Source organism: Canis aureus, chromosome 32 (assembly GCF_053574225.1).
Source record: "Canis aureus isolate CA01 chromosome 32, VMU_Caureus_v.1.0, whole genome shotgun sequence".
In the NCBI taxonomy this organism is placed as follows: domain Eukaryota; kingdom Metazoa; phylum Chordata; class Mammalia; order Carnivora; family Canidae; genus Canis; species Canis aureus.
Window position 1 is genome coordinate 34,397,664 of NC_135642.1, and position 23,207 is coordinate 34,420,870.

General features: G+C 46.6%; 2 protein-coding genes across 10 annotated transcripts in view; one reads left to right on the plus strand and one right to left on the minus strand.

Annotated features, from left to right (window-relative positions):
• LOC144303392 (uncharacterized) overlaps window positions 1-11,557 on the plus strand; it is a 60,994-nt gene extending 49,437 nt beyond the window's left edge. For all 4 annotated transcript variants that reach the window (XR_013370459.1, XR_013370454.1, XR_013370455.1 and 1 more), the window contains one exon: window positions 10,292-11,557. Coding sequence is in view for 1 of the 4 variants with exons in the window: in XM_077881511.1 (XP_077737637.1) it covers window positions 10,292-10,492 (201 nt within the window). In the remaining 3 variants the exon portion in view is untranslated. The remainder of the gene's footprint in view (window positions 1-10,291) is intronic.
• Window positions 61-23,207, minus strand: part of PARP16 (poly(ADP-ribose) polymerase family member 16) — a 40,579-nt gene continuing 17,432 nt past the window's right edge. The window contains exons 4-8 of one of the 6 annotated variants that reach the window (XM_077881508.1): window positions 21,728-21,899; window positions 19,614-19,755; window positions 18,221-18,299; window positions 16,714-16,749; window positions 13,881-16,204 (exon numbers count right to left, since the gene is read on the minus strand). In XM_077881508.1, coding sequence (XP_077737634.1) covers window positions 16,193-16,204; window positions 16,714-16,749; window positions 18,221-18,299; window positions 19,614-19,755; window positions 21,728-21,899 — 441 coding nt within the window. In that variant the 3' untranslated portion in view covers window positions 13,881-16,192. Of the gene's footprint in view, window positions 157-13,880; window positions 16,754-16,848; window positions 18,300-19,613; window positions 19,756-21,727; window positions 21,900-23,207 lie in introns of those variants that run through there. The other 5 variants (XM_077881510.1, XM_077881505.1, XM_077881506.1 and 2 more) reach the window with 5 other exon arrangements.

Consider the following 23,207-nt stretch of genomic DNA (forward strand, 5'->3'; position numbering starts at 1 on the left):
GCGGTTAAGGCTGGAATCCTCTCAAAGCCTCCTCAGCACATGTCTCACAGTTGATGCTGGCTGTAGGTTAGATTTTCAGTGGAGTTTTTGGCTGAAGCATCTACATGTGGCCCGGGCATCTTCACAGCATGGAAACTGGGATCTAAAAGGGAACATCTGAAAAGAGTCGGCCAGGAGGAAGCCATATTAACTTTTTTATGGCCTAGCCTTCTATGTCCCAAAGCATCATTTCTGCCACATTCTGTTAATTATATGCAAGTCATTAGACCAGTTCTAATTTAAGGGAAGGTCAGCTAGACTCTATCTCTTGGTGGGAAGCGTGTCAAAAAATTTGCAGATATGTTTTAAAACCATTATATACCTCTTCTGTGTGCCAAGCACTGGACAAGGCACTTGGGATAGTGGTAAGTCACAAACCCTGCCCTAATGGTATTTACAGTCTAGTGGCAGAGATACATACTAATAAAATAGTGTTACAGATATGTATGCAATTGTAGACTTTGACAGTCCTATGAAAGAGGAATACAGGGAACCATGAGAAATTATATCACACATTTGTATGACATGGACCAGGGATCAAGGAAGACTTCCCCAAAGCAAAGACTTCTGAGCTGAGATCTGAAGCATTAGTGGATGCTAACTCTGTGAAGCGGGTTGAAGAAGGGCCTTCCAGGCAGAGAGAACAACAACCATTGGCCCTGGGACAGGAGGAAAGGTGGCCGGAGAGGCAGCTGGAGGCAAGACAGCAGAGGAGAGCAGTGTGAGACAAGCCTGCTGAGGTGGGCTGAGGCCAGGCCCTTGGGCTTTGTAGACTAGGCAAGGATATTAGTGTTTGGCCTTAAAGCTGCAGGAAGCTGTTGGGTAGGGTCACTAACTAGAATGATGTGAACAGACCTGCATCCTAAAAATCACTTTGACAACTGACTCTCTTACTTGACCCTCTTCTCAGGCACAGGAAGTTTTGCCATTTTGCATTATTAATTAGTCACTCCTTTGCATTATTAATTAGTCTGTCAGTTAGTTGGTATAGTTGAATAGTGGCCCCCAAAAGACATATCCACACCCTAATCCCCAGGACCTGTGAATATTACCTTATTTAGAAAAAAGGAGAAAGAAGAAAAAAGAAAAAAAGGTCTTTTTGAATGTAATTAAGCTCAGGATCTTGAGATTAGGAGATGATCCTTGATTATCTGGGTGGACCATAAATCCTATGACAAACGTTCCTTTTAAGGCTGAGGAAGAGGGATATTTGAAATGGACAGAATAGGAGGAAATAATGTGACCGTGGAGACAGAGATTGGAGTGGTATGGCTGCAAGCCCAGAAATGCCAACAGCTGCCAGAAGCTGTAAGAGTCAAGGAACGGATTGTCCCCTGGAGCCTTCAGAAGGAGTGTGGCCCTCCTGACACCTTGATTTCAGCCCAGTGATCTGGTTTTTGAACTTCTGCCTTCCAAAACTGCGGAAGAATAAATTTCTGCCTGTTTTAAGCCACTGTTTGTGGTAATTTGTTAGAGCAGCCAGAGGAAATGAATATAGTTGGGTACTTCTCTACTTGTTCCTTCCTGAGGGGCTTTGCAGGCTCCTTCAGGGGATTTCCGAGTGTTGGAATGCCCCCGTCTCAGTCCTCAGAGCTTTCTTTGTCTAGTCTTTCTCCCTGTGTGATTTCATCCATTCACTTGGCATCAAAGAACCACTTATTTCCTAATATCCTCCAAATTTTATCTCTACCCAGACTCTTCTCATGGAACCCAGCCATCTCTGCAGGTAGATGAAAAGAGACCTCTTGGGAGGCCTGCGTGCTCAGCGATTGAGCTTCTGCCTTTGGCTCAGGGCCTGATCCCGGATTCCCAGGATCGAGTCCCACATCGGGCTCCCTTGCATAGAGCCTGCTTCTCCTCCCTCTGCCTGTGTCTCTGCATGTCTTTCCGTGTCTCTCATGAATGAATAAATAACATCTTAAAAAAAAAAAAAAAGGAAAAGAAAAGAAAAGAGAACTCTTGTCCTCTGCCCTTTCCACTTCCCCACCCACAGATCTTCCTGGCCAGATGTCTTCAGCCACCCAGTGCTCAAGGTTTGGAAATATTGTAGCCATCCTCAATTTCTCCATTTCCCTCATGCCTTGTATATAACAACCGCCAGCAAATCTTGTTAAGTCTCAAAATGTTTCCCAAATCTGTCCACTCCCCCCCATTTCCACTGACATCACAGTGGAAAGACGACTGCCCCAGGCTCCTAAGGACTCCCAGCTTCTACACTTAGGCCGCCACAGTCCCTTCTCACAGCAGCCAGAGTGAGTTCAAAAAACACACACAGGGGCACCTTAGTGGCTCAGTCAGTTAAGCAATGGGCTTCTTGATCTCAACTCAGATCTCGGTCTCAGGGTCATGAGTTCAAACCCCATGCTGGGTATGGAGTCTACTTTTTTTTTTTTAAAGATTCATTTATTTATTCATGAGACACACACACACACACATACACACACACACAGAGGCAGAGACACAGGCAGAGGGAGAAGCAGGCTCCATGCAGGGAGCCTGACGTGGGACTCGATCCCGGGACTCCAGGATCACACCCTGGGCGAAGGCAGGCGCTAAACCTTTGAGCAACCCAGGGATCCCTGGAGCCTACTTTAAAAAAGAAATTACACACACACAAATTAGATCAGACTGCAGTTTTCTTGAACAACTTTATTGAGATATTGTTGACATACAATTTTATTGTACACTTAAAGTATATACACTTGGATAAGTTTTGACATACGTATACACCCATGAACATAAAGAACATATTTATCATCCTAAAAGTTTCCTTGTGCTTCTTAGAAATCCAACCCTCCCTCCCCCACCTCCTATCCCCAGGCAACCACTTATCTGCTTTCTATAACTACAGACTAGTTGGCATTTTCTAGAACTTTACAAAAATGAAATAGTATATTCTCTTTTTTGCATGTGGTTTAATGATTTTGAGTTTCATCCATGTTGTCCACTGTATCAATAGTTTGTTTGCTTTTATTGTTGAATAGCGTTCCATTGTATGGATGTACCACAATTTGTTTAACCGTTCACCTGATGATAGATATTTGGGTTGTTCCCAGTTTCTAGCTGTCATATATAAAGCTGCATAAACATTCATGTGTGGACTTAATGGTAAATTCCTAGGGAAGGAAGGAATGGATCATGGAGGAGGTGTTATATTTAACTTTTTGAGAAATTGCCAAACTGTTCTCTGAAGTGTTTATACAGTTTACATTCCCATAAGCCATGTAGAAGAGTTATAGCTTAAAAAAAAAAAGGCAGCCCCAGTGGCTCAGCAGTTCAGCGCCGCCTGCAGCCCAGGGCATGATCCTGGAGACCAGGGATCGAGTCCCACGTCAGGCTCCCTGCATGGAGCCTGCTTCTCCCTCTGCCTGTGTCTCTGCCTCTCTCTCTTTCTCCTCTGTGTATTCTAATGAATAAATACATAAAATCTTAAAAAAAAAGAAGAGTTATAGCTGTTCCACATGCTTGCCAACATGCTTGTTATAGTCAATTTCTTAATTTTAACTTTTCTAGTGAGTGTGCAGTGCTGTCTCATTGTGTTCTAATTTACATTTCACTGATAACCAAGAAAACATCTTTTCATGTGCTTATTTGCCATCTGTATATCTTCTTTGGAGAAATGTCTGTCCAAAATTTTTGCTGAGCTGCATATACTTTTAAAATATATTTTAGGTATAAATCCTTTGTTCTTTATGTATCCTGGGTATATAAAGAGGTTTTTAAAAAATATATTCTTAGGGACACCTGGATGGCTCAGCGATTGAGCATCTGCCTTCGGCTCAGGGTGTGATCCTGGGGCTCCCTGCATGGAGCCTGCTTCTGCTCCCTCTGCCTATGTCTCTGCCTCTCTCTGTCTCTCATGAATGAATGAATGAATGAATGAATGAATGAATAAATATTTAAAATATATATATATACATATATTCTAGATACAAGTCTTTTGTTGGATATATGTTTTGCAAATATTTTCTCCTACTGATGACTGTCTTTCACTTTTTTTATGGTATCTTCTAGAAATCAAAACTTTGTAATGAATTTAGTTTGTCAGCTTTTTCTTTCATTGCTTTTGTGTCATATCTAAGAATTCTTTGCCCAACCCCAAGTTATAAAGATTTTTCTCCTATGTTTTCTTCTAGAAGTTTTATAAATTTGCTCTTACATTTAGGTTTGTGATCCATTTTGAATTAGTTTTGTGTATGCTGTGAGGTAAGGGTAGAGGTTTATTTTTCTCCCGCACACAGATATCCAGTCGTTCCAGCACCATTTGTTGAAAAGATGATCTTTTCCCCAAAGTATTCAATCTTTTACCATTAACTATGACGTTAGCCTTAGGTTTTTCATAGATAACAGGTTGAGGGACTTCAGATTGAGGGAGTCCCCTGCTTTTCTTACTTTGCTGAGGGTTTTTATCAAGAATAAAATGTTGGATTTTGTCGAATCCTTTTCCTGCATCATTGAAGTGATCATATGTGTTTTTTTATTTTTAAGTTTGTTAATATGGTGAATTACATTAACTGATATTCAAATATTTATCCAACCTGATATTTCTCAATAAATCCCATTTAACTATTGAATTATCCTTTTATGCATTGCTGGATTTACTTGCTAGAATTTTTATTTTTACTTTTTGGCATTTGTGTTCCTAAAGGATATTGGTCTGTAGTTTTCTTTCCTTGGAATTTTTTTTTTTTAAGATTTTATTAATGAGAGACAGAGAGAGAGAGAGAGAGAGGGGGGCAGAGACACAGGCAGAGGGAGAAGCAAGCTCCATGCAGAGAGCTCGACGTGGGACTCAATCTCGGGTCTCCAGGATCACGCCCTGGGCTGAAGGTGGCGCTGAACCTCTGAGCCACCCGGGCTGCCCACTTGGAATGTTTTGTCTGATTTTGCTATCAGACTAATACTGGCCTCATACAATAAGTTGGGAAGTATTCATTCCTCTTCAGTTTTCTGGAAGATTTTATATAAAACTGGTATTTTTTTCCTCCCTTAAATATTTGGTAGAATTCGCCAGTGAAGGCATCTAGGCCTGGAGTTTTCTTCACGGAAAGATTTTTAACTATAAATTTAATTTCTTTATTGGATATAAGGCTATTCATGTTATCTATCTCTTCTTGAGTATGTGTCACACTTTTGCTTAAAGCCCTTAGGGTTTCTCCAAACACTTACCTGAACTCTTGCTGTAGCTTACAAGGCCCTGTCTGGTCTCTTCCTGCCCTCCTTCCCAGCTTCATCTACATAGCACCTTCCCCTCACATACCATGTTTCAACCACATTGGTCTTCTGGTTATTCCAAGATTATGCTAAACTCTTTCCCAACTCAAGGCCTTGGCATCGCTTTTCCCTCTCTCTGGTAAGCTCTTCCACGGGCTCTTTATTCCATCCCTTAGGTCTCAGATTATGTGTCAAAGGGGTCTTCCCTGACTATTACATTCATGGTAGGGCCTGCTGGATACTCTCTCACGCAGAATCCTATTTACTTCCCATCCGTAATATATTTATCACATTCTGTCACCATTTTGTTTGCTTATTGTGAGCTCCCTAAGAGCAAACATCTTGTCTATCTTGTTCATTGCTGTATCCATTGCACCCAACATGAAACCTGGCACAAGTAAGGTGTTCAATGAGTCTTTTTTGACTAAGTGGACTCGCTTAGTGGGTCAGTCAGGCAGTGAGGCAGGCAGTAAGTTTTCGGTGAGCTTGCCTGTCAATCTGAGGTTTTTGGTCAGCCTGGAGTAGGCCAGGCAGGGACCGAGTGTGCTGTTTGCTCAATGGAGTAGATCTGTGTCTGATGAGCCCTGATGTGAAGTCAGGCTAGGATTCTGGGGGGACACAAAGAAGTGAAAGCCTGAGGGCCACCCTAAGAAGCTTCTGGCCCACCTTTCTAGTTGGAGGTTCCCTGCTCCCGATTGCCCAGCCAGGAGGTGAAAGGGGGATGGGACAGGGCAAGTGGGGGAAGGCTGCAGAGTCTGGCCCAGTGGCTGGCAGCTGCTCCTCATCAACTCTGCCGCAGGCCTTTCAAGCCCCATAAAAGCCTCACCTGGCGACTGCAGTGCTCAGGAAAAGCCTATGCAAGAGACACAGAGAGAGCTTTATGGTTTCTTCCACCTCCTCCCCAACCTCCCAACCTCCCCTGACCTGGCCCTCTGCTCATGGAAAGTGCCCCACTGGACCTGGCTGCCTGGCCTAGGAGACACGCTGTGGTGCACGTTGCCCTTGCCTGTTCTCCACAGGGGCAGGACATGAGCCTGTACCTCCAGGAGCCACTTCTTGCAACTGAACCCATCCTAAGTGCCCCTTGTCATAGACCAGAGGAGCCCCAGCTCTCTAGAAGAAGAGACCTCGCATGGAATCTAGAGACTTCACAGTTAATCCAAGTTTCCCAAAGAACATCCCTGGCTATGGGTCCTGGTGTGGCTGGAGTCCCATCATAGATGAGTATGTGCAGGAGGGTGTCAGAGCTGCTTGTGTGGGAAGCAGCTGCTTGCAATAACTAGGCAGCAGCACCCAGGCGGCCAGCGATCCCTGATTCTCACTCCTGCTCACTGACAAACTCCATGACTAGGAGGCCCTGCTCTAGTGACATCATCCTCCTCACACACTGCTGAGGGAAATGAGCTCACGGCTGCCATCAGAGGCAGTCTGTTTACTTACAGGGACCCTGGCTGTCAGCAGCTCTTTGACTAGACATTCCCTATCCTAGCCAGCATGAAGCAGAAATTTCCTTAAACATATTATTTTGGCCTCAACCCACCACTTCCTCCCTTGCTTTCATTTTTTTTTCAAGAGGAAAAATCCCAGTTCTAGCCCCAAATTGAGTGGCTTAGAGGTGGTGGGGGAGCAATCACAAGGACCCCCCCAGAGGACCTTTTGGAGATTACGTTGCTCCCACCTCCCCAGTAATCCCAGGAGCCGGGAGATCTTCAAACCAATTCTCCCACACCCGCTGTGCATGGGATCAGAGGGATGGCCGCCATGACCTCAAGGGCAGACCCTCTCCTTCACCATCTCCCTCATGGCCTCAGCTACCCTGAGCTCATACTCAAAGCATTTCCCGATTCAGCAACCCTGGCCAGGCCCTGGACCCCTCCCTCATTCCCTTCGGGTCAGGGATATTTCAGGAGAGCCCAAGAGCCGCCAGTTTTCACAGGTTCCAGGGGATTCCCAAGATGGTCACCCCCACCAGCCATGGCTGAGAGGCACTGTCACTTGTCCCTCCCCAATTCTCTTCATAGTGTTCCTGCTGGAACTCAGCCATTCTAGGGACCTTGAGAGGACAGGAGTCATTGAGGGGGCTCCGTAGGCACCCCAGTGCTTCGAGATCCCAAGGCTAGCTGTGCCAGCAGCAGAGCGATGCCCTCCCAGGAATATCAATCACAGGAGACAGGTGCCCTCTGCCTAGCTGGATCTGCCCACTATTGGGGCTGGTCAGGCAGGCCCAGACACGTTGGGGAGCCTGAGGCCTTACCTGACCCAGCCCTGCCCGGAAGCTTGATCCTACTTAGCTCAGCATCCTACAGCACCAGGGAGGGGCTCAGGGGCAAAATCAGGTCAGAAGACGCTGGTGAACCTGCGCTTCATAGCACTTGACCTAAGACAGAGAAAATGTCAAGGGTCCACATCGGAGAATGGGATAGAAGGCATGGCTCACACACAGATCTGGAGTGGCAGCTTAGAAGGCAATGGTTTTCTCATCCAACTGTCCTTGCCACCATCCCCCACCCTCAACAAGGCCAGAACTCCCTAAACATATGGTCCCAATCATTGCAATCAATCAAGATGTCTACTGAATCCAGAATTTGTAAGGTATGGAAGCTGGAAAGAGCCTTGACAAGGACAGAAGCCAATATTTATTGAACATCTAATGTGAACCTGACAGTACTCAACACTGTATGCACATTATTTTATTTAATCCTCATAACTCTAAGGGAAATTAAGTAACTCTAAAGGAGACACAGCAGGGCACCTGGGTGGTTCAGTTGGTTAATTCAGCTCAAGTCATGATCTTGGAGCTGTGGGATTAAGCCCAGCTTAGGGCTCCACACTCAGCAGGGAGTCTGCTTCTCTCCCTCTGGCCCTTCCCTGCTCTCTCTCTAAAATAAGTAAATATATCTTTAAAAAAATAATAAAGGAGACACAGCTGGTATACGGCAGAGCTGGGATTCAAACTCAATTCTGTCTGAACCCACAATTCTACAGTTAAGCATTCCTCTATTTGACTTCTGGAGAATAATTAACTCAGGAAATTAATTACACTCCTGTAAACCAAGCAAGGCCTGTAAGTTAAAGACATGGTAACACAGTCCTCCATTCTACAGGTGAGGAAAATGAGGCCAGATCACAGAGTCTTTTTTTTTCTTAAGATTTTATTTATTTAATCACAAGAGACACACAGAGAGAGGCAGAGACACAGGCAGAGGGAGAAGCAGGCTCCATGCAGGGAGCCCGATGTGGGACTCGATCCCAGCTCCAGGATCATGCCCCGGGCCAAAGGCAGACTCACTTAGGCCCTGAGCCACCAGGCGTCCCTCACAGAGTGAGTCTTAAATTGAGCATAGGACAGTGGCTTGAACTCAGATCAGTGCCCCTTGTTCTGTGTTGTTGAATTCCAGCACAGGAGTCAGAGGAGTTGGGAATTCAAAATCAAACCCAGCCCTCTGGCTTATTGGGATTAAGTATCTTATTTAACAGTTTGTTGTTGTGACTTATAATATTTAAATATTTAGACATACGAATGTAAGCCTTCATTTGTACTCTTGCCCTGGTTCTTGCAAATGTTAGGTGCTGCCTTGGAAACCTTTCTAAATTCCCAGTGCCCAGCGCTCATGGAGCAAGCACTTTACAAATGGCTGCTAATAAATGAGAAAATCATTTTGTGAATGAATTGAATGAGTGAATGAAGACTTCTGCACAAATGTAAATAGACAGGCATACACCCTTTTAGGCACTCACCCACACATTATCGACAAATATCTACCCATGCTCCCAGAGACACATATGCCTAATCTTACATCTAGAAAGATGGGTACATGTTTATACCAAAATAACCTAAATGCCACAATGCATACTCCCACGGAAACATGTTGGCAGGCGTAGACCTGACTCATTTGTGCAGAGGCCCCCACATTCCTTTGCACATACCCACATACATAAGCTTACGCAGAGATGTGGGCTCACAGATATCCTGGCAAACACATAAGTACACGCTTTCCCGCCGAGGAACCCAGCTCCAACCAGAAATGCAGCCAGCCAGACATACGGTCACATAAACTCACACTGATACATGCAGCTAGACAAAGCTATAGGGCTGAGACAGACTGGGAGCGAGACACCTGTCCACAGAGACCCCTGGGCTCCCACACTGTCTGCCTCCTTCCCCCTCTGTCTGCGGCCAGAGGGAGCTCCTAGAGGAATTCCTTCTGCAGACTGGCTAGGAAAGGCTGCTGTCTCTCCTCCTCCGCAATCCCAGGCCAGAGTCCTACAGCAGAGAAGCAGATGGTGTGTGCTGGGGGTGCTCCCCCTTGCCAAGGACTCTGGCTTCCACACATGGTGTGTGCTGGGGGTGCTCCCCTTTGCCAAGGACTCTGCCCTCTGTCCCCGGGCACCGCCCATAGCCTGCCAAGCCCAGGCTGGGCACTGGCCTCTGAACAGTAACAGAGCCCCACTCAGGTCTTGCTGCCCCAGCTCTGCTCCCAAAAGCATGATTTAGGAGGGGCTGGTGAACAGTGCTTTTCCAGAGGCCTTACTTCCTCAGGAAATGGCTCGGCCACAAGCCTGATCTCCAAAACAGGCGTAGGATGAAAACACCTCTGCTCCTCTCCAAAAACATGGGCCGCCCCTCTCACTCAGAGCCCCTCTGCCATTCCAGCCACACCATCCACAGCATCCACAGCGGATAGCAGTGAAAGGTCCAGCGTCTGGTCCTGCTTCTGTTGCTGACTCACTGCGTCCTCCTCCATAAAATGAACCATTTGGGTGTGATGCCTTCAGATGTAGCTAGAATGATATAGGAGTCTCAAATTCCCCAGGCAGTCTCTGGGGAAGGGTGAGAGGCTCCAACCCCTGGGGCCAGTGGCCTGGTGTGGGCCTCCTCTTAAGTCACAGGGCCATTATTACAAGCACAGAGCTTGTGCCAGGAGTGGCTTGAAATCGAGGTGCCTCATGCTGAGGCAAAATGAGGACTCAGGCAAGAGAATGTCCCGTGTGGCCTGGAGACAGTGACCTCTCCTCTCTTTTTCCACCCTCTCACCAGGTTCGCCAAGCCTCTGCTGGAGGTGGACGCAGGGCTGCAGCCCCACCCAACTGGGTGGGCCGAGAGACAGGAATGCTGCTCAGCACAGCTGGCCGGACAGGGGAGACTGTTTATTCTCTGCTGTCGGGAACATCCCAGACAATCAGGGGGATTTGGCTGCTGGCAGCCCCTGCATTTGAGGACTCCAAGGAGTCAGCTTAATCAGAGCAGGATGATGGCCCGAGCTCCGAGAAGGCAGCAGGGGTGGAAGAGAGGGCCCACCCCTCCCTGCCCCACATTCTATGCCATGTGCCTCTGAGCTCACCTCCTGGGCCTGCAGCGATGGGCGGGAAGGTGAATGGAGCTGAACCCTGAGCTCTTGCTAATAGTGTGGTTGTCGGGTGAGACCTCCTATGGTCCCCCTCCCAACACCCCAGGTGCCCCCAGCTTATGAGTTGGGAGACATGGCAGGGCCTAGGAAGGGAGCTCATTTCTGCAGCCCCCAGACTTAGTATTGCCCATTCCAACCTCCCTACACCAGCCTGGATCCTTCTTGCTCATACAGCCCGTAGAAGCTGCAGCCTTGTGCTTATCTGCCTTTCTTATTACTCTAGCTCCAGAGTCGGCTTTGGTGTGGCCTCTTTCGGGCCTTTTCACCTTGGGCAAGTCACCTCTCCAGGTCTGGTTCTTCTGTAAAAGAAAGATTATGGTATCTGTCTTACAAGGATCCTGTGAAGATTAAGTAATTCTTTCAATACACCCACCATGCAGGAGGCATTGGAGAAATGGTAGTGCCTTTCTCTCCCATTCTTTGTGTTGAGCAGACCCAACTTCTGGTCTTCCTGAGGGCCAGGCCCCTCCAGTGTAGCTTACATCTGCCCTGGTCGCATTACCTATTGATGCTCCCAGATCTGAGTGCCCTGGGGTTCTTTAGGCTGGAAGCCTTTCTGGAGCAGAGTCCAAGTTGACCCAAGGAGGCCCTTGATGCCAAAGCTACAGAAGACCCCAGAATACAGTACGTTTTTGGTGTGTTTTGCCCATTTCTAATTTTGCACAGGTCTGAGTGCCTTGTCCAAGTGTGTGTGGGGGGGGGCGGGGAGGGTGTCAAGAAAAATTCATCAATCCTGACTCATTGGTTTGGAATTCATCTTTCTATGTATTTAATAAAGGGTTGACACCAAAAATAATGAAGTTCCAGGATGGCAAAGGGTGTTAGTTAAGGACTTCTCCCCACTGTATCCCCACAAGATCCAATTTAAACTCTTAAATAAAAAGAATTTACTGGTTGCACAGTGAGAAGTCCAGCTTTAGGCACAACCCAACTCAGTACTCAACATCATCAAGACTCCGTTTCTCTTCCTCTCTTGGCTCTGCTCTCCATTGAGTAACACCAGGACCAGACTCTCATGGAGGAAGGAGGTAGGGTGGGGGTGGGGGTCAAGGGTAGCGAGTCGCAGGGTGGGGGGTACTGGCCAACGCAAGAGCCTCTTTCCCAGCAGCCCCTGCAAAAAACTTAGTCTCCTATTGGGGCACATGTTGGCATCTGAGCCAGTCACAAAGGCCATAGGAATGCAGCCTGCTGATTGGCTGAGGCCTGTGCTAGTTTTAAATCCCTGTTGGTCTCTGACAGGCAATGTGTTACCAGGCCTTTTTGGGATAGCCAATATTTGCCTAAGAATGGTAAAACTACATCTTTAAGCCGATCTGTAATCCATACTTCCCAGGAATTCAGACTGGCCTTGCCTCCTTCCTGTCCCCACTAGTGGACACCCGGGTCTTCCCTTGGCTACACGGGTATTGAAGTCTGACTCCAGTGGCTCAGGCCTTCCCTCTCTCCCACTGCCCACCTCAGATCTCTTGCCCTTGAACCTCCAGTGGTTGCTTTCTCTTTACCACCACTCTTCCCCGGCTCATTCCTAAATCCTGTTCTTAGAAAAGACTATTACCAGGGATCCCTGGGTGGCGCAGCGGTTTGGCGCCTGCCTTTGGCCCAGGGTGCGATCCTGGAGACCCGGGATCGAATCCCACATCGGGCTCCCGGTGCATGGAGCCTGCTTCTCCCTCTGCCTGTGTCTCTGCCTCTCTCTCTCTCTCTGTGACTATCATAAAAAAAAAAAAAAAAAGACTATTACCAGTCACTTACATGTGTGTATGAATACGCATCAGATCAGTAGCTTAATCTTTCTTTTTTATTTGTTTATTCATGAGAGACACAGAGAGAGAGGCAGAGACATAGGTAGAGGGAGAAGCAGGCTCCCTGAGGGGAGCCTGATGTGGAACTCGATCCCAGGACCGCAGGAACATAACCTGAGCCAAAGGCAGGTGCTCAACCACTGAGCCACCCAGGTGCCCTACAGGACTACTTGCATTTTAACTCTGAGCCTTGGGCAGCCTGGTTGGCTCAGAGGTTTAGCACCTGACTTCAGCCCGGGGTGTGATCCTGGAGACCCGGGATCGAGTCCCGCGTCGGGCTCCCTGCATGGAGCCTGCTTCTCCCTCTGCCTATGTCTCTGCCTCTCTGTGTCTCTCATCAACAAATAAAATCTTTAAAATAAAATTTTAACTTTGAGCCTTTTCTGTAAAATAAAAGGCTCTGTCCTGCCCCCCTTACCCCTCTGCCCGACTACTCCGAAAAGGTAGAGAGAGCAAATGGGAGTCTGAAATCAAGCATCCAAAGTCCACAGCTTTTCCTGAAATGCTTGCCCATCCATATGCATTTCTTCTCAAGTCTAATAACTTCAATCACTTTTGCTGACACTCAATCATTATTCTTTGCTATGGCAGGAAGTTTCTTGCATCTTCTCCTCTATTTATTCTCTCAACAAACTTTTCTTGAGTATCCACCATATTTTAGATACTTGGATATACCAAGACAGCCTGGACCCTGCCCTCAGACAGCTTGCAGTTGAATTTGAATGCAGGAAACATCACCTTCACCACCAGATTTTTAACATGCAAAAATACCAGTGCCTGGTATGCCGTAGGTATTCAGTAAGTGCTGCTTCCCCTCCGCAGGGCTGCATGATGTGGAAAACACTGGAAATTTTCTAAAATCCTTTCCAGGTGGACAGGAGTGCCAACAGGAGTGGGTGGGGATGGTGGTTTCTATCTTGCTTCAGAATGTCATGATTTGTTTTGGATGTTCCAAATGTCAGGTTGGAGATCATACAAAGGAGAGGGGCTTATTCTAACCAGATCAGGGCTAGAGGCAGCCCAGGACACTGTCTCCCTGGTACACAGCCCCAGACAGTTTGGAAACAAACAGAAACCAATCCAAAGGAGGGAGACTGACAAAAGCAAAAACAAACAAAGGCCAAGAGATGGAAAACTCATGAGGTGGGGTAGGGTGGAAAGGAGGGGAGCAAGGAGAGAGATGGGTAGGGGCTGTGGAGGGGGCTGAGGAAGGGCATGGTCCTGGGGTTTTGTGTGTGAGAGAAGCTGAACCCAGCTCCCCACAACCAGCCCAGGAATCACCATGGCAACGGGGAGGGTGAGTGCAGCTGATTTCAAGCCAACACAAACCTCCAGGGCTTAGTGGCAGGAATGGGCTCAGATGCATGGGGTCATGTTCTAAAGAAAAAGATCTGAATTGGTCTTTTTAAGCCACAAACTGCTTACCCACTCCTGGTTTTGTAGGCAGTCGGTGTTTAATGAAATGAATTAATCAGAAACAAGAGTGAACCACATTCCTACTCCATGTCTCTCTCACATACACATGTACACTTATCAAAAGCCCACAGAGTAAAACCTCTTCCCTTTGTGGGGCGGAAACTGACGGCTCATTGATTCTTGGCACTTCCTAGAAGCAGGGACCTAACCTGTGGGAATTCTATTTGCCACCCCTCCCCCAAGCTCCCCCCCTCCCATAGCGGCATTAGTGACAGAGGGTTGATGGGGTTACTTCACAAGACCAAGGCAGCTGGGGCTCCCATGTGAGGTGGCTCCAACTGAACCACCATCTGGTCTCCTCTGCCATCAGTGGCCCAGAAGGGATTTGTCAGCAAGCAGACTGCTTCTTGGGGTGCCGGGGCGGCTCAGTCAGTTAAGCATCTGCCTTCCGCTCAGGTCATGATCCTGGGGTCCTGGGATGGAACCCTGAATCGGACCCCCTGCTCAGTAGGGAGCCTGCTTCTCCTTCTCCCTCTACAGTTCCCCCTCCTTGTGCTTGCTTTCTCTCTCCATCAAATAAATAAAATCTTAAAAAAAAAAAAAAGGAGACTGCTTCTTCCTGCTCCACGAAAATGTGTAACAGAGCCCCCTGAGCTCCCAAACCCCAGCACCCAAACTAGCTCTTTCTTGGAGCTGACTGGCCTATGCGGTCTGCCTTAGATGTCAGGTTGGAGCTAAACAGAACTATAAAACTTTGTCTCCTGACTACTTCTCCATTCCCAGCGACCCAGGGATCTCACGTTGTTACCCATTACCCTAGTCCAGGGTTGACTCATCCATTGGGCATTGTAGGCAAAGGGCCTAGAGTCCGCATTATAAAAAATATTTTAATTTCGTTTAAAATCCAAAGGAAAAAAACAAGCTTGTAAGCAGAAGCAAACATTTTAGTATTTAATAGTAATATATTCATCTTTATACCAACACAATCATAAAACATAATCTTTTTTAAAGATTTTATTCATTCGAGAAAGAGACAGAGGGAGCACAAGCAGAGGGAGAGGGACAAGTAGACTCTCCGTGACCCCAAGACCCTGAGATGATGCCCCAAGCCAAAGTCAGATGCTTAACCGACTGAGCCACCCAGGCACCCCATAAAATATAATTTTAGATACTTTTATTGAGGAAGGAGTCCAGGAAGGCAAAAAAAGGACACTAAGTCATAAAGGAGTTCTGTCCTAATCTTCCTTTCTGCTCATTTCAACCGTCCAGACTCCAGGGATTTCCTTTGCCATATCAAAATGTACCTGTCCAACGGCCCCCACTAGCCTAGGAGGTCCTGGAGGATAGGACCGTTCTTTATTCACCCTCATGTCCCCATCATATGCTCTATGCCTGCTCCACGCTCATTATCAGGTATTGCACTGACCCTGCTCCACACTGAGGGTGTGGGGGGAGAGCAGAAACCTCAGGGGAAAAAAAAAGGCTAGGTTTTAAATAGATATTGCCTGAGAATTGCTGGAAACTGTGCACAACATTTCACATCTATGCAGTCGGACTTTGTCCACATCCCCCGGGGCTGAGCTCTGATGAAACTGTTCCTACCAAATTCACCAACAATCTCCAACTCAGTAAATCCAGTGGATACTCTGAAGTATAATGTTGACTGCTCGGCAGCATTTGATGCTGCTCACCAAGACTTCCCTTTTGGCTTCCATGACACTTTGCTGTTTGGGTTTCCTATTTCCCTGGACATTGCTGCTAGGTCTCCTCTGCATGCTCATTCCCTCCGCGGGGCCATTAAAAACTAATAACAGCAGCTGAAATACACCAGCTATATTTGCTCTGTGATGAGCCCTACTTTGTCAGTTCTTTTAATCCTCAAAATCACACTAAATCTATTCTGCAACCACAAGCCAAAGTGATCTTACCAGGAACCAAACCCAATCCTATTATTTCCTTCCTTAAAACTTAATGGCTCTCCTTGGCCCATAGCGTTGGCAGTTTTTCATATCTAGCCCCTACCCACCTCTCCAGCCCCATTTCTCACCACAGTCTCTTTCTGAGTGACTTTCCTGCCTTTAGCTTCTCCAGTGAGAACTCTAGGTCTTCACATGTGCTGCTCCCACTGCCTGAAACACTCTTCCTCCATCTCTTAGCCTAACACAGATGGCTCTGTCAGGTGTCAGTTGAACATCACCTCTTCTGGTAGGCCAGGGGAGCCGTCGAGGATGATGGTTATGAGAACAGCTCCCAGCTCTATACCACTTCCAATGACCAGGTAGCCTTGGGCAAGCTATGAAACTCTCCGGGACTTCAATATCTCATCTGTTGTCAGGATGAAAGAAATCAGTACCCATAGGTGTTCTGCAGTGCTACATGTTGACTGCTGTATTTCCTGACCCCAGACTATGTTAGGCTCCTTGCCAAGTATTTCCCAAAACTCCTTTATAATACCATATAATCCAGGGATCCCTGGGTGGCTCAGCAATTTAGCACCTGCCTTTGGCTCAAGGTGCGATCCTGGAGTCCCGGGATCGAGTCCCACGTTGGGCTCCCAGCATGGAGCCTGCTTCTCCCTCTGCCTGTGTCTCTACCTCTCTCTCTCTCTATGTCTATCATGAATAAATAAATAAAATCTTTTTTTAAAAAATAATAATACCATATAATCCAACCTCATTCCTGAGAATGCCTGTCTATATTCCCACCTTGCCAGACCTCAACTCCAGGAGGGCAGGGACCTTTTGACCTTGGTCCCGGGAGCTCCTATTTCTAACGCTTGGCACATGGTAGGTGTTCATATGTGTTCAATCAATGATGAGAAATCTAATACCTACCAGATATCCAGGTGATACATGCTGTTCAGCAAACCACTACCTCGAACAAGGAAGGGAAGCGAGGATAAGATTTTTAGTAACAGGGCATACTCGGCAGACTCTCGCTAAGGCTGAAAGCAGTCAGAGACAACCTACTAATTAGGAAAATACCTTTATTATTTTTGAAATGTTGCAATATTTGATGTAAAAACCATGATAGTGGCTTTTTCACAACTTCACAGATTATAGAAAACTGACTTTCTACCTTCTTTACAGAAATCTACCCCCCAAATCAGACAGGGCTCCATGATGGCTGAAACAGGGCAGGAAGGAAGGGCAGAGAGAATCAGCAAGAACTGCAGCTCCCTGGGTAGCCAGAGGTGCTCTTTGTACTTTTAAAGCCCAGGTTGAGTCCCCAAGACCTGTGAGCCCTCCAAGGGAGGCTAAGTCCATGCACAATTGTGGCAGACTGAGGTAGGCCTCTGTCCTGAAGGCCGGCAGCCCACAGAAGGCCTGTGGTGTAGCATTTGTGGCTGGGAGGCCACAATCAAGGCAGCTTCGTGAGAACGAGAACAGGAGGCAGGCCTGTGGCTCAAATCGCTTTCTCTAAAACACAGCCAGGAAAGAGACTACAGGCACTGGCCAAAGAGTGCTCTAGGTTTAGAAATCTCCCCTTTTACTCAGCTCCCAAAGATGAATTTGTCAAATGGCTAATTAAAAACAAAACAACAAAAAAACAACAGAAAAACAAACATGTGTTTCCATTTCAGCTATTATCAGCAGTTGGTGATTTTTAGAAAAAGATGACTTGAGTTGCTCATTGTTAAGATTGTCTTTTTTACCAGGTCTCTGGCTCCTTCCTTTCTCATCCATGTTAGGGCAAGGAGCTGACAGCTACAGCAGAAGGCTGTTTGTGGATCTGAGAAAACTGTGAAAATGTTTTGCACTCACATACAAAGGCTGATGGAATTCAGAAACGATCCCACCGATTTTTATGAGAAACATGACTGTTCCTCTTGGGTGTCTCAAGTCAAAACAAGGCAACCGCCTAGTGATTTACAGTCCCCACTACACATATTCCGCCTTCCAGAAGGCATTAGAGAAAGGGCCAATATCTGCCAGGAGTGATTGTAAACATACCACGGACAGCCCAGACACTTCGTTTTTAAATGCAGCAGGACTTTTTCCTTTGGCCCTGGCAGAAAAGCCAACTCCCTGGGACTGCTTAGGAAGGAGCAGACAGGAGGATTCCCCCAAAACCTCAGAGTGAGGGGCTCGTAGTCCCCGCTGACCAGAGTGTGGCTGGGAGCATCATCAAAGGCAATCAATACATTTATGGCATATGAAAATTGTCCTGTGGTCCCCAACTGGCCCCCAGGCTCCACCTGGTTAGATGTGAGGCACGGGAGGTACAGGACAGCTTATCATAAGGCACATGGTTGAGGTGGCCCCCACACCAAGCCCAGAGAGATTATCTCTTTGCACGGTTCCAAAACTGTTGGAAAGCTGAGGAATTGATGGCACTCACAATAAGCAGCAGCAGCAGATACAGCGATAGCATGACCGTAAACCAATGGCTGGAAAACCAGGACAGCTGGCTTGAAGCCCTGCCGGAGGGAGAAAAAAGTGATGTTGGCAAGAAGTGAAAAACATTTTTTTTAAAGTGTATGTAACAACTTCTGGCTCAAATAAGATGAAATGATGAATTTCATCCTCTGAGTGAGCCATGAAATGAAGCTTCATGCGTGCTCCTTTGCTCAAAAAATCTGGGGCTATTTGCCCTGGCGCCGACACAGCTTTCACCAGAACATTTTCTAAATGTACAAAGGCAGCTATGCAATGAGCTCATCCTCATCTTCTCTTTCATGGCTCCTCCTGTACCTTTTACGACCCGTCTTTTCTCAGGCGAGACTTTGGTATCTAGAAGAATGACCCTGCTCAGGGTGTCTGCCCAGATGGCAGCAGGTGGCCGATTATTTAGCAAAAGTCTTTTCACTTTTAGACACGTAGATGTGAGTCCGAGCTGGGGAAATCCTCTTTGGCCCACTGGGAGATGATCTAAACTGTCCAAGTGTGCACTGAAGAGACACTCCAGGGAGAAGTGGGAAAGGAATGGAATTTTCAAGTAGAAAAAGCCAGATGGTTTTAAACCAAAGGATAATGTTCCTCACTTAGGAACCTCATACAAATTTCCCCAATTTGGGGGATGGGGGGGTATTACTGTTTTATGAAATCTTGAAGCATGGAAACCACAAGCAGGGGTGGGCAGTATTAAAAGTGACCCTCTTTCCTATCCTACCTGTTCATCTGCTGCTCGTCCCCATCAGGAGCTCTGTCATGGACCCCAACAATGGGACAGGATCTCAAAGTGACCCTTGACCCTGGAGAACCCCGCATATACCCCCACTACCACCCTGCTGAGATGGGATGAGGAATCCACCATGGTTCTTAGGAACTGAAAGGTCTCATCTCCTGTTGAGTTCAATGTCCTCATTTTAGAGCTCAAGATGAAGCATCTCAGGTGCAGAGAGGAGCAGGTGGTAGATCAACAGCCACTGCAGCAAGTGACCACACAGGGCAACACACCTTCCTAGTTAGCATCCAGGGACCACCCTGCCTCTCAGCTTCACCCCAATCAGGAGCCCAGGTGGCAGAGGGGCCTCATGGTCTGGGGCAGCCAATTTGGCTTCGTTTAGTCCCACATATCATTTGTGTTTATACAAGTCTCTATCTTCTTCACTAGAACATACAGTCCTCTTAGGGCCAGGACCACATCCCATCAGCCCCATCTTCCTCACCCCTCACTGTGGGTAGCTCAAGTATAAGGTTGGGTGCAAGGGAAGCTGATAACTAAGAACCCAATACTCTGATGCAGCATTTGGTTGTTATCCTGGGCCTCTCGCAGGGATTGTCCTCCTTACCTGCTGGGTTGCTTCTGTGAGTACACCAGCAGGTACCTCACTCGCAGAAGCTGGTTATTGGTGACCACAAAATACTTTGGAGGGACATCTCCCCCTTCACTGTGTTTGATTCTCGCTCTCCTGCGATCTATCTCCTTGGAATCTGAATAAGGAGAATTAAGGACAGCTTCACTGAGGGGGAGTGGAAATTCAATAATAAAAGAAGTAAATTATGAATAGAAACGGGTCGAGCCTCCTGGTAGTGAGGATGGAGAAGCCCCAGCAGGCTGGGGAATGCCCTGTGTATATGACACTAAAAAACAGGAGAATCGGGATCCCTGGGTGGCGCAGCGGTTTGGCGCCTGCCTTTGGCCCAGGGCGCGATCCTGGAGACCCGGGATCGAATCCCACGTCGGGCTCCCGGTGCATGGAGCCTGCTTCTCCCTCTGCCTGTGTCTCTGCCTCTCTCTCTCTCTCTCTCTGTGACTATCATAAATAAATAAAAATTAAAAAAAAAAAAAGAAATACTTAAAAAAAAAAAAAAAAAAAAAAAAAAAAAAAAAAACAGGAGAATCTGACAAACCAGAGGAGGGGGAAAAAAAAGAATAAGAAAATAAAAAAGATACAAAGGGGAAGAAACTGAGTTGGAAAAGCAGAGGGAAGAAGCGGATTGAAGGTCATAACAAAAAAATTATCTGGGCTTAGGCACAGGATTTGACCTAAAACAAGCCTCTTAACAGGCATTTTAAGTTAACCATCCGGATTTTTGAACTTCTTAGAACTCTTACGTTCCGCCCTTTGTACCAAGACTCGTCTAAAAAACAAAACAAGAAACCCAAAACTTTTTTTTTTTTTAAAACATGATGAACTCTGGGAAATGAACTAGGGGTGGTAGAAGGGGAGGAGGGCGGGGGGTGGGAGTGAATGGGTGACGGGCACTGGGGGTTATTCTGTATGTTAGTAAATTGAACACCAATAAAAAATAAATTAAAAAAAAAAAAAAAAAAAAAAGGAAAACTTTGGGGCGCCTGGCTGGCTGAGTCAGTAGAGCATGTAACTCCTGATCTCAGTGGTGTGAGTTTGAGCCCTGCAATGGGGAAAGAGGTCACTTAAAAATAAAAAAAAAAAACTTTTAAATTAAAAAAAAAAAAAAAACACATGATGAAGCTTTACAAAACAACAAACAAACAAAGCCAAAGCTGGGTGACAGCAGACACTGCAAGGTTTTGTTCTGATGTTTAATGTCACAGTTTGCAAACTTCCTAAGAATTATAAATGCAAATATTCATGCTGCCTGGTTTAGAAGGGTGGCGTCAGACCTGGGCCCGGTCCTCAGGATTCCAGTTGTTTTACATTAGAGACCAGGAACAGACAGTTTTCTCAATTCTCCTTTTCTCAGTGGAAGCAACAGGTCAGTTCTGGAGACTAGAATAACAGTTCTGTGACTCTTCTGCCTTGGAGGGCAAAACAGTAAGGTGCACAAGCCAGAGACTCTAAGGAACGTTATCAGAGGAGTGGATGGAGGGGGCTAGCTAGTCCTCTGCTCCCCAGAGAGTGGGGGGCGGGGGAGTCGGGGATTTACTCCCTGTGGTTTCAGTTACCCTTCACATCCTCTGGGGGCTCGGCCATTCACCAGAGTAGCCTGGAGGGACAGGGTCTGGATCCTGGTTTTTAGCTTCAGTTTAGCAAATACCTACTGAATGCCAAGTACGTTCCAGGCTCTATGCAAATACCAGGAGACCAACAGTGACTGAAACCCAGCTTCAGCCTTCAAGGAGCCCACACTCTAGCTTCACACACTCACTTTTAACTATTGAAACACTTCCTCCCTAGAGCTTTCCTTAAGCGCTCAGACCAACAATTGATTGATTGCACCTCTGAGCTGCCCCTGTGGACCCCATCAGCCCTGTCACCTGGCACTCTCTGCCCACCACTTTGTAGTAAATGTATCTTTTCCATCATTTGTCCCTAAGGAGACTGCTCACTCCTTGAAGACAAGCTCCTGTCCCACATTGCTTTGGACCTGGTCCATACCTTAGTAGGCAATGAGTGCTCCACCCAACAGATGGGTCAATGGCAAGAGCCCGTACGCTTAAGAGGCCTGCAGCCCAGGTCCAGGCCAAGTGCTCACTCACCCTTCTTCTTCATTTGGCACTTGACATCTGGATGATCAATGACTTCACACACAGCCACGCAGCTGAGGATGGGGCCAAGGAGGCTACGCTGCCATCCAAGGCCATGAGGGCTATAAATGAGGGCCAGGCTCAAGTCACTGGTGAGGTAGGTCCCTTCCCCAAACAAGGATGTCTGGAATGCCAAGGGTTGACAGAAAAGAAACAAGGCTGGGTGAATGTAAAGTTGGCACAGCAAGATGACGTAGGTCTTTCTTCAACAGAACTATAAACACAAAATTCTCAAGCCTTCCTTTCCCCTGGTAAAAGGCATATGATATCAAGTCATTCTATGACATCATCACAGAGTTATAATTAAACACATTTCTATCTGATAACAGTTTAGCTTTAGATTGTGGATGTGACTGCCTCACCTAGCAAATTAGTGGTCAAGGTTAAGTGAGAAAAACATAGGTATGAGAGTCCCAACAGACCTGAGTTTGAATTCAGACTACACCTCCTACAAGCTGGCAAGTTATATCAACTCTCTGGGTCTCAGTTTCTACATCTGCAAAATGATGATGATAGTATCTCCTTCACAACATCATAGATGAGGATTCAATGAGATATGTACCTGAAGCCTTAAGCAGGACACCTGGCACATGAGAGGAGTAGGCCCTTATGTGGTATTATGTCAATAATTCCTGTTAAATGAATGCATTTAGCATGTTTATACTGACGGCCCTGCAGAAGCAAAGTCACACACTTATGCACAGGGAGGGAGATCACACCTGAGGGTGGAAGTAATATAAGTCATTATGCAGAAAAGAAATGAATCTTAGCCCAGAAACCGTAACAAGTTAGGCCTCTATTAGGAGCAGAGTATGTTTTACTCTTTGTATTGCTGCCAACCAAGAAAATGTCCAAAATCTAGGAGGCAGGTCCCTAGTGACAGGTGCTAACTTCAGGTCCTCCATGAGGAAGCATGCCAGGTGAGAGAGAATGAGCCCATGTGACATACCTGCAAGCTGAGGCTACAGCAGGCATAACAAACACATCTTCTGCCCATGGTAGACCATGGCAAAGGGTCAAATAATCAACCATGATAGCCAACATAAAAATATCAATTGTGGCACTCATTCATATTGACTCAGAATCCTTCACATTTCAGGTAGCTGCTACCAATGGATGGAATTTGAAATTCAAGTTGAAATTCAATGGCTATGTTTGGGCTGCAGTATCAGTATCTGGTTTAGGTTGGTTTTTTTTTTGTGGGGGGGGTTATATGCAAAATTTTATTTACCAGGGTTTAGCTACATAACACCAGTTCACATAGTTTAAATTTCAGTTATAGTATATTAACTTTGGGTAATGGTATAAAGTTTGAACTCTGCTGCTTGCTCTTCAATTTACATACCACTACACAAATAACAGATGCAAATTACTATTTGTAATCAATCATCACTCTTTTCTCCAAGTCTGTCAGTGATTGGTCACCATACAT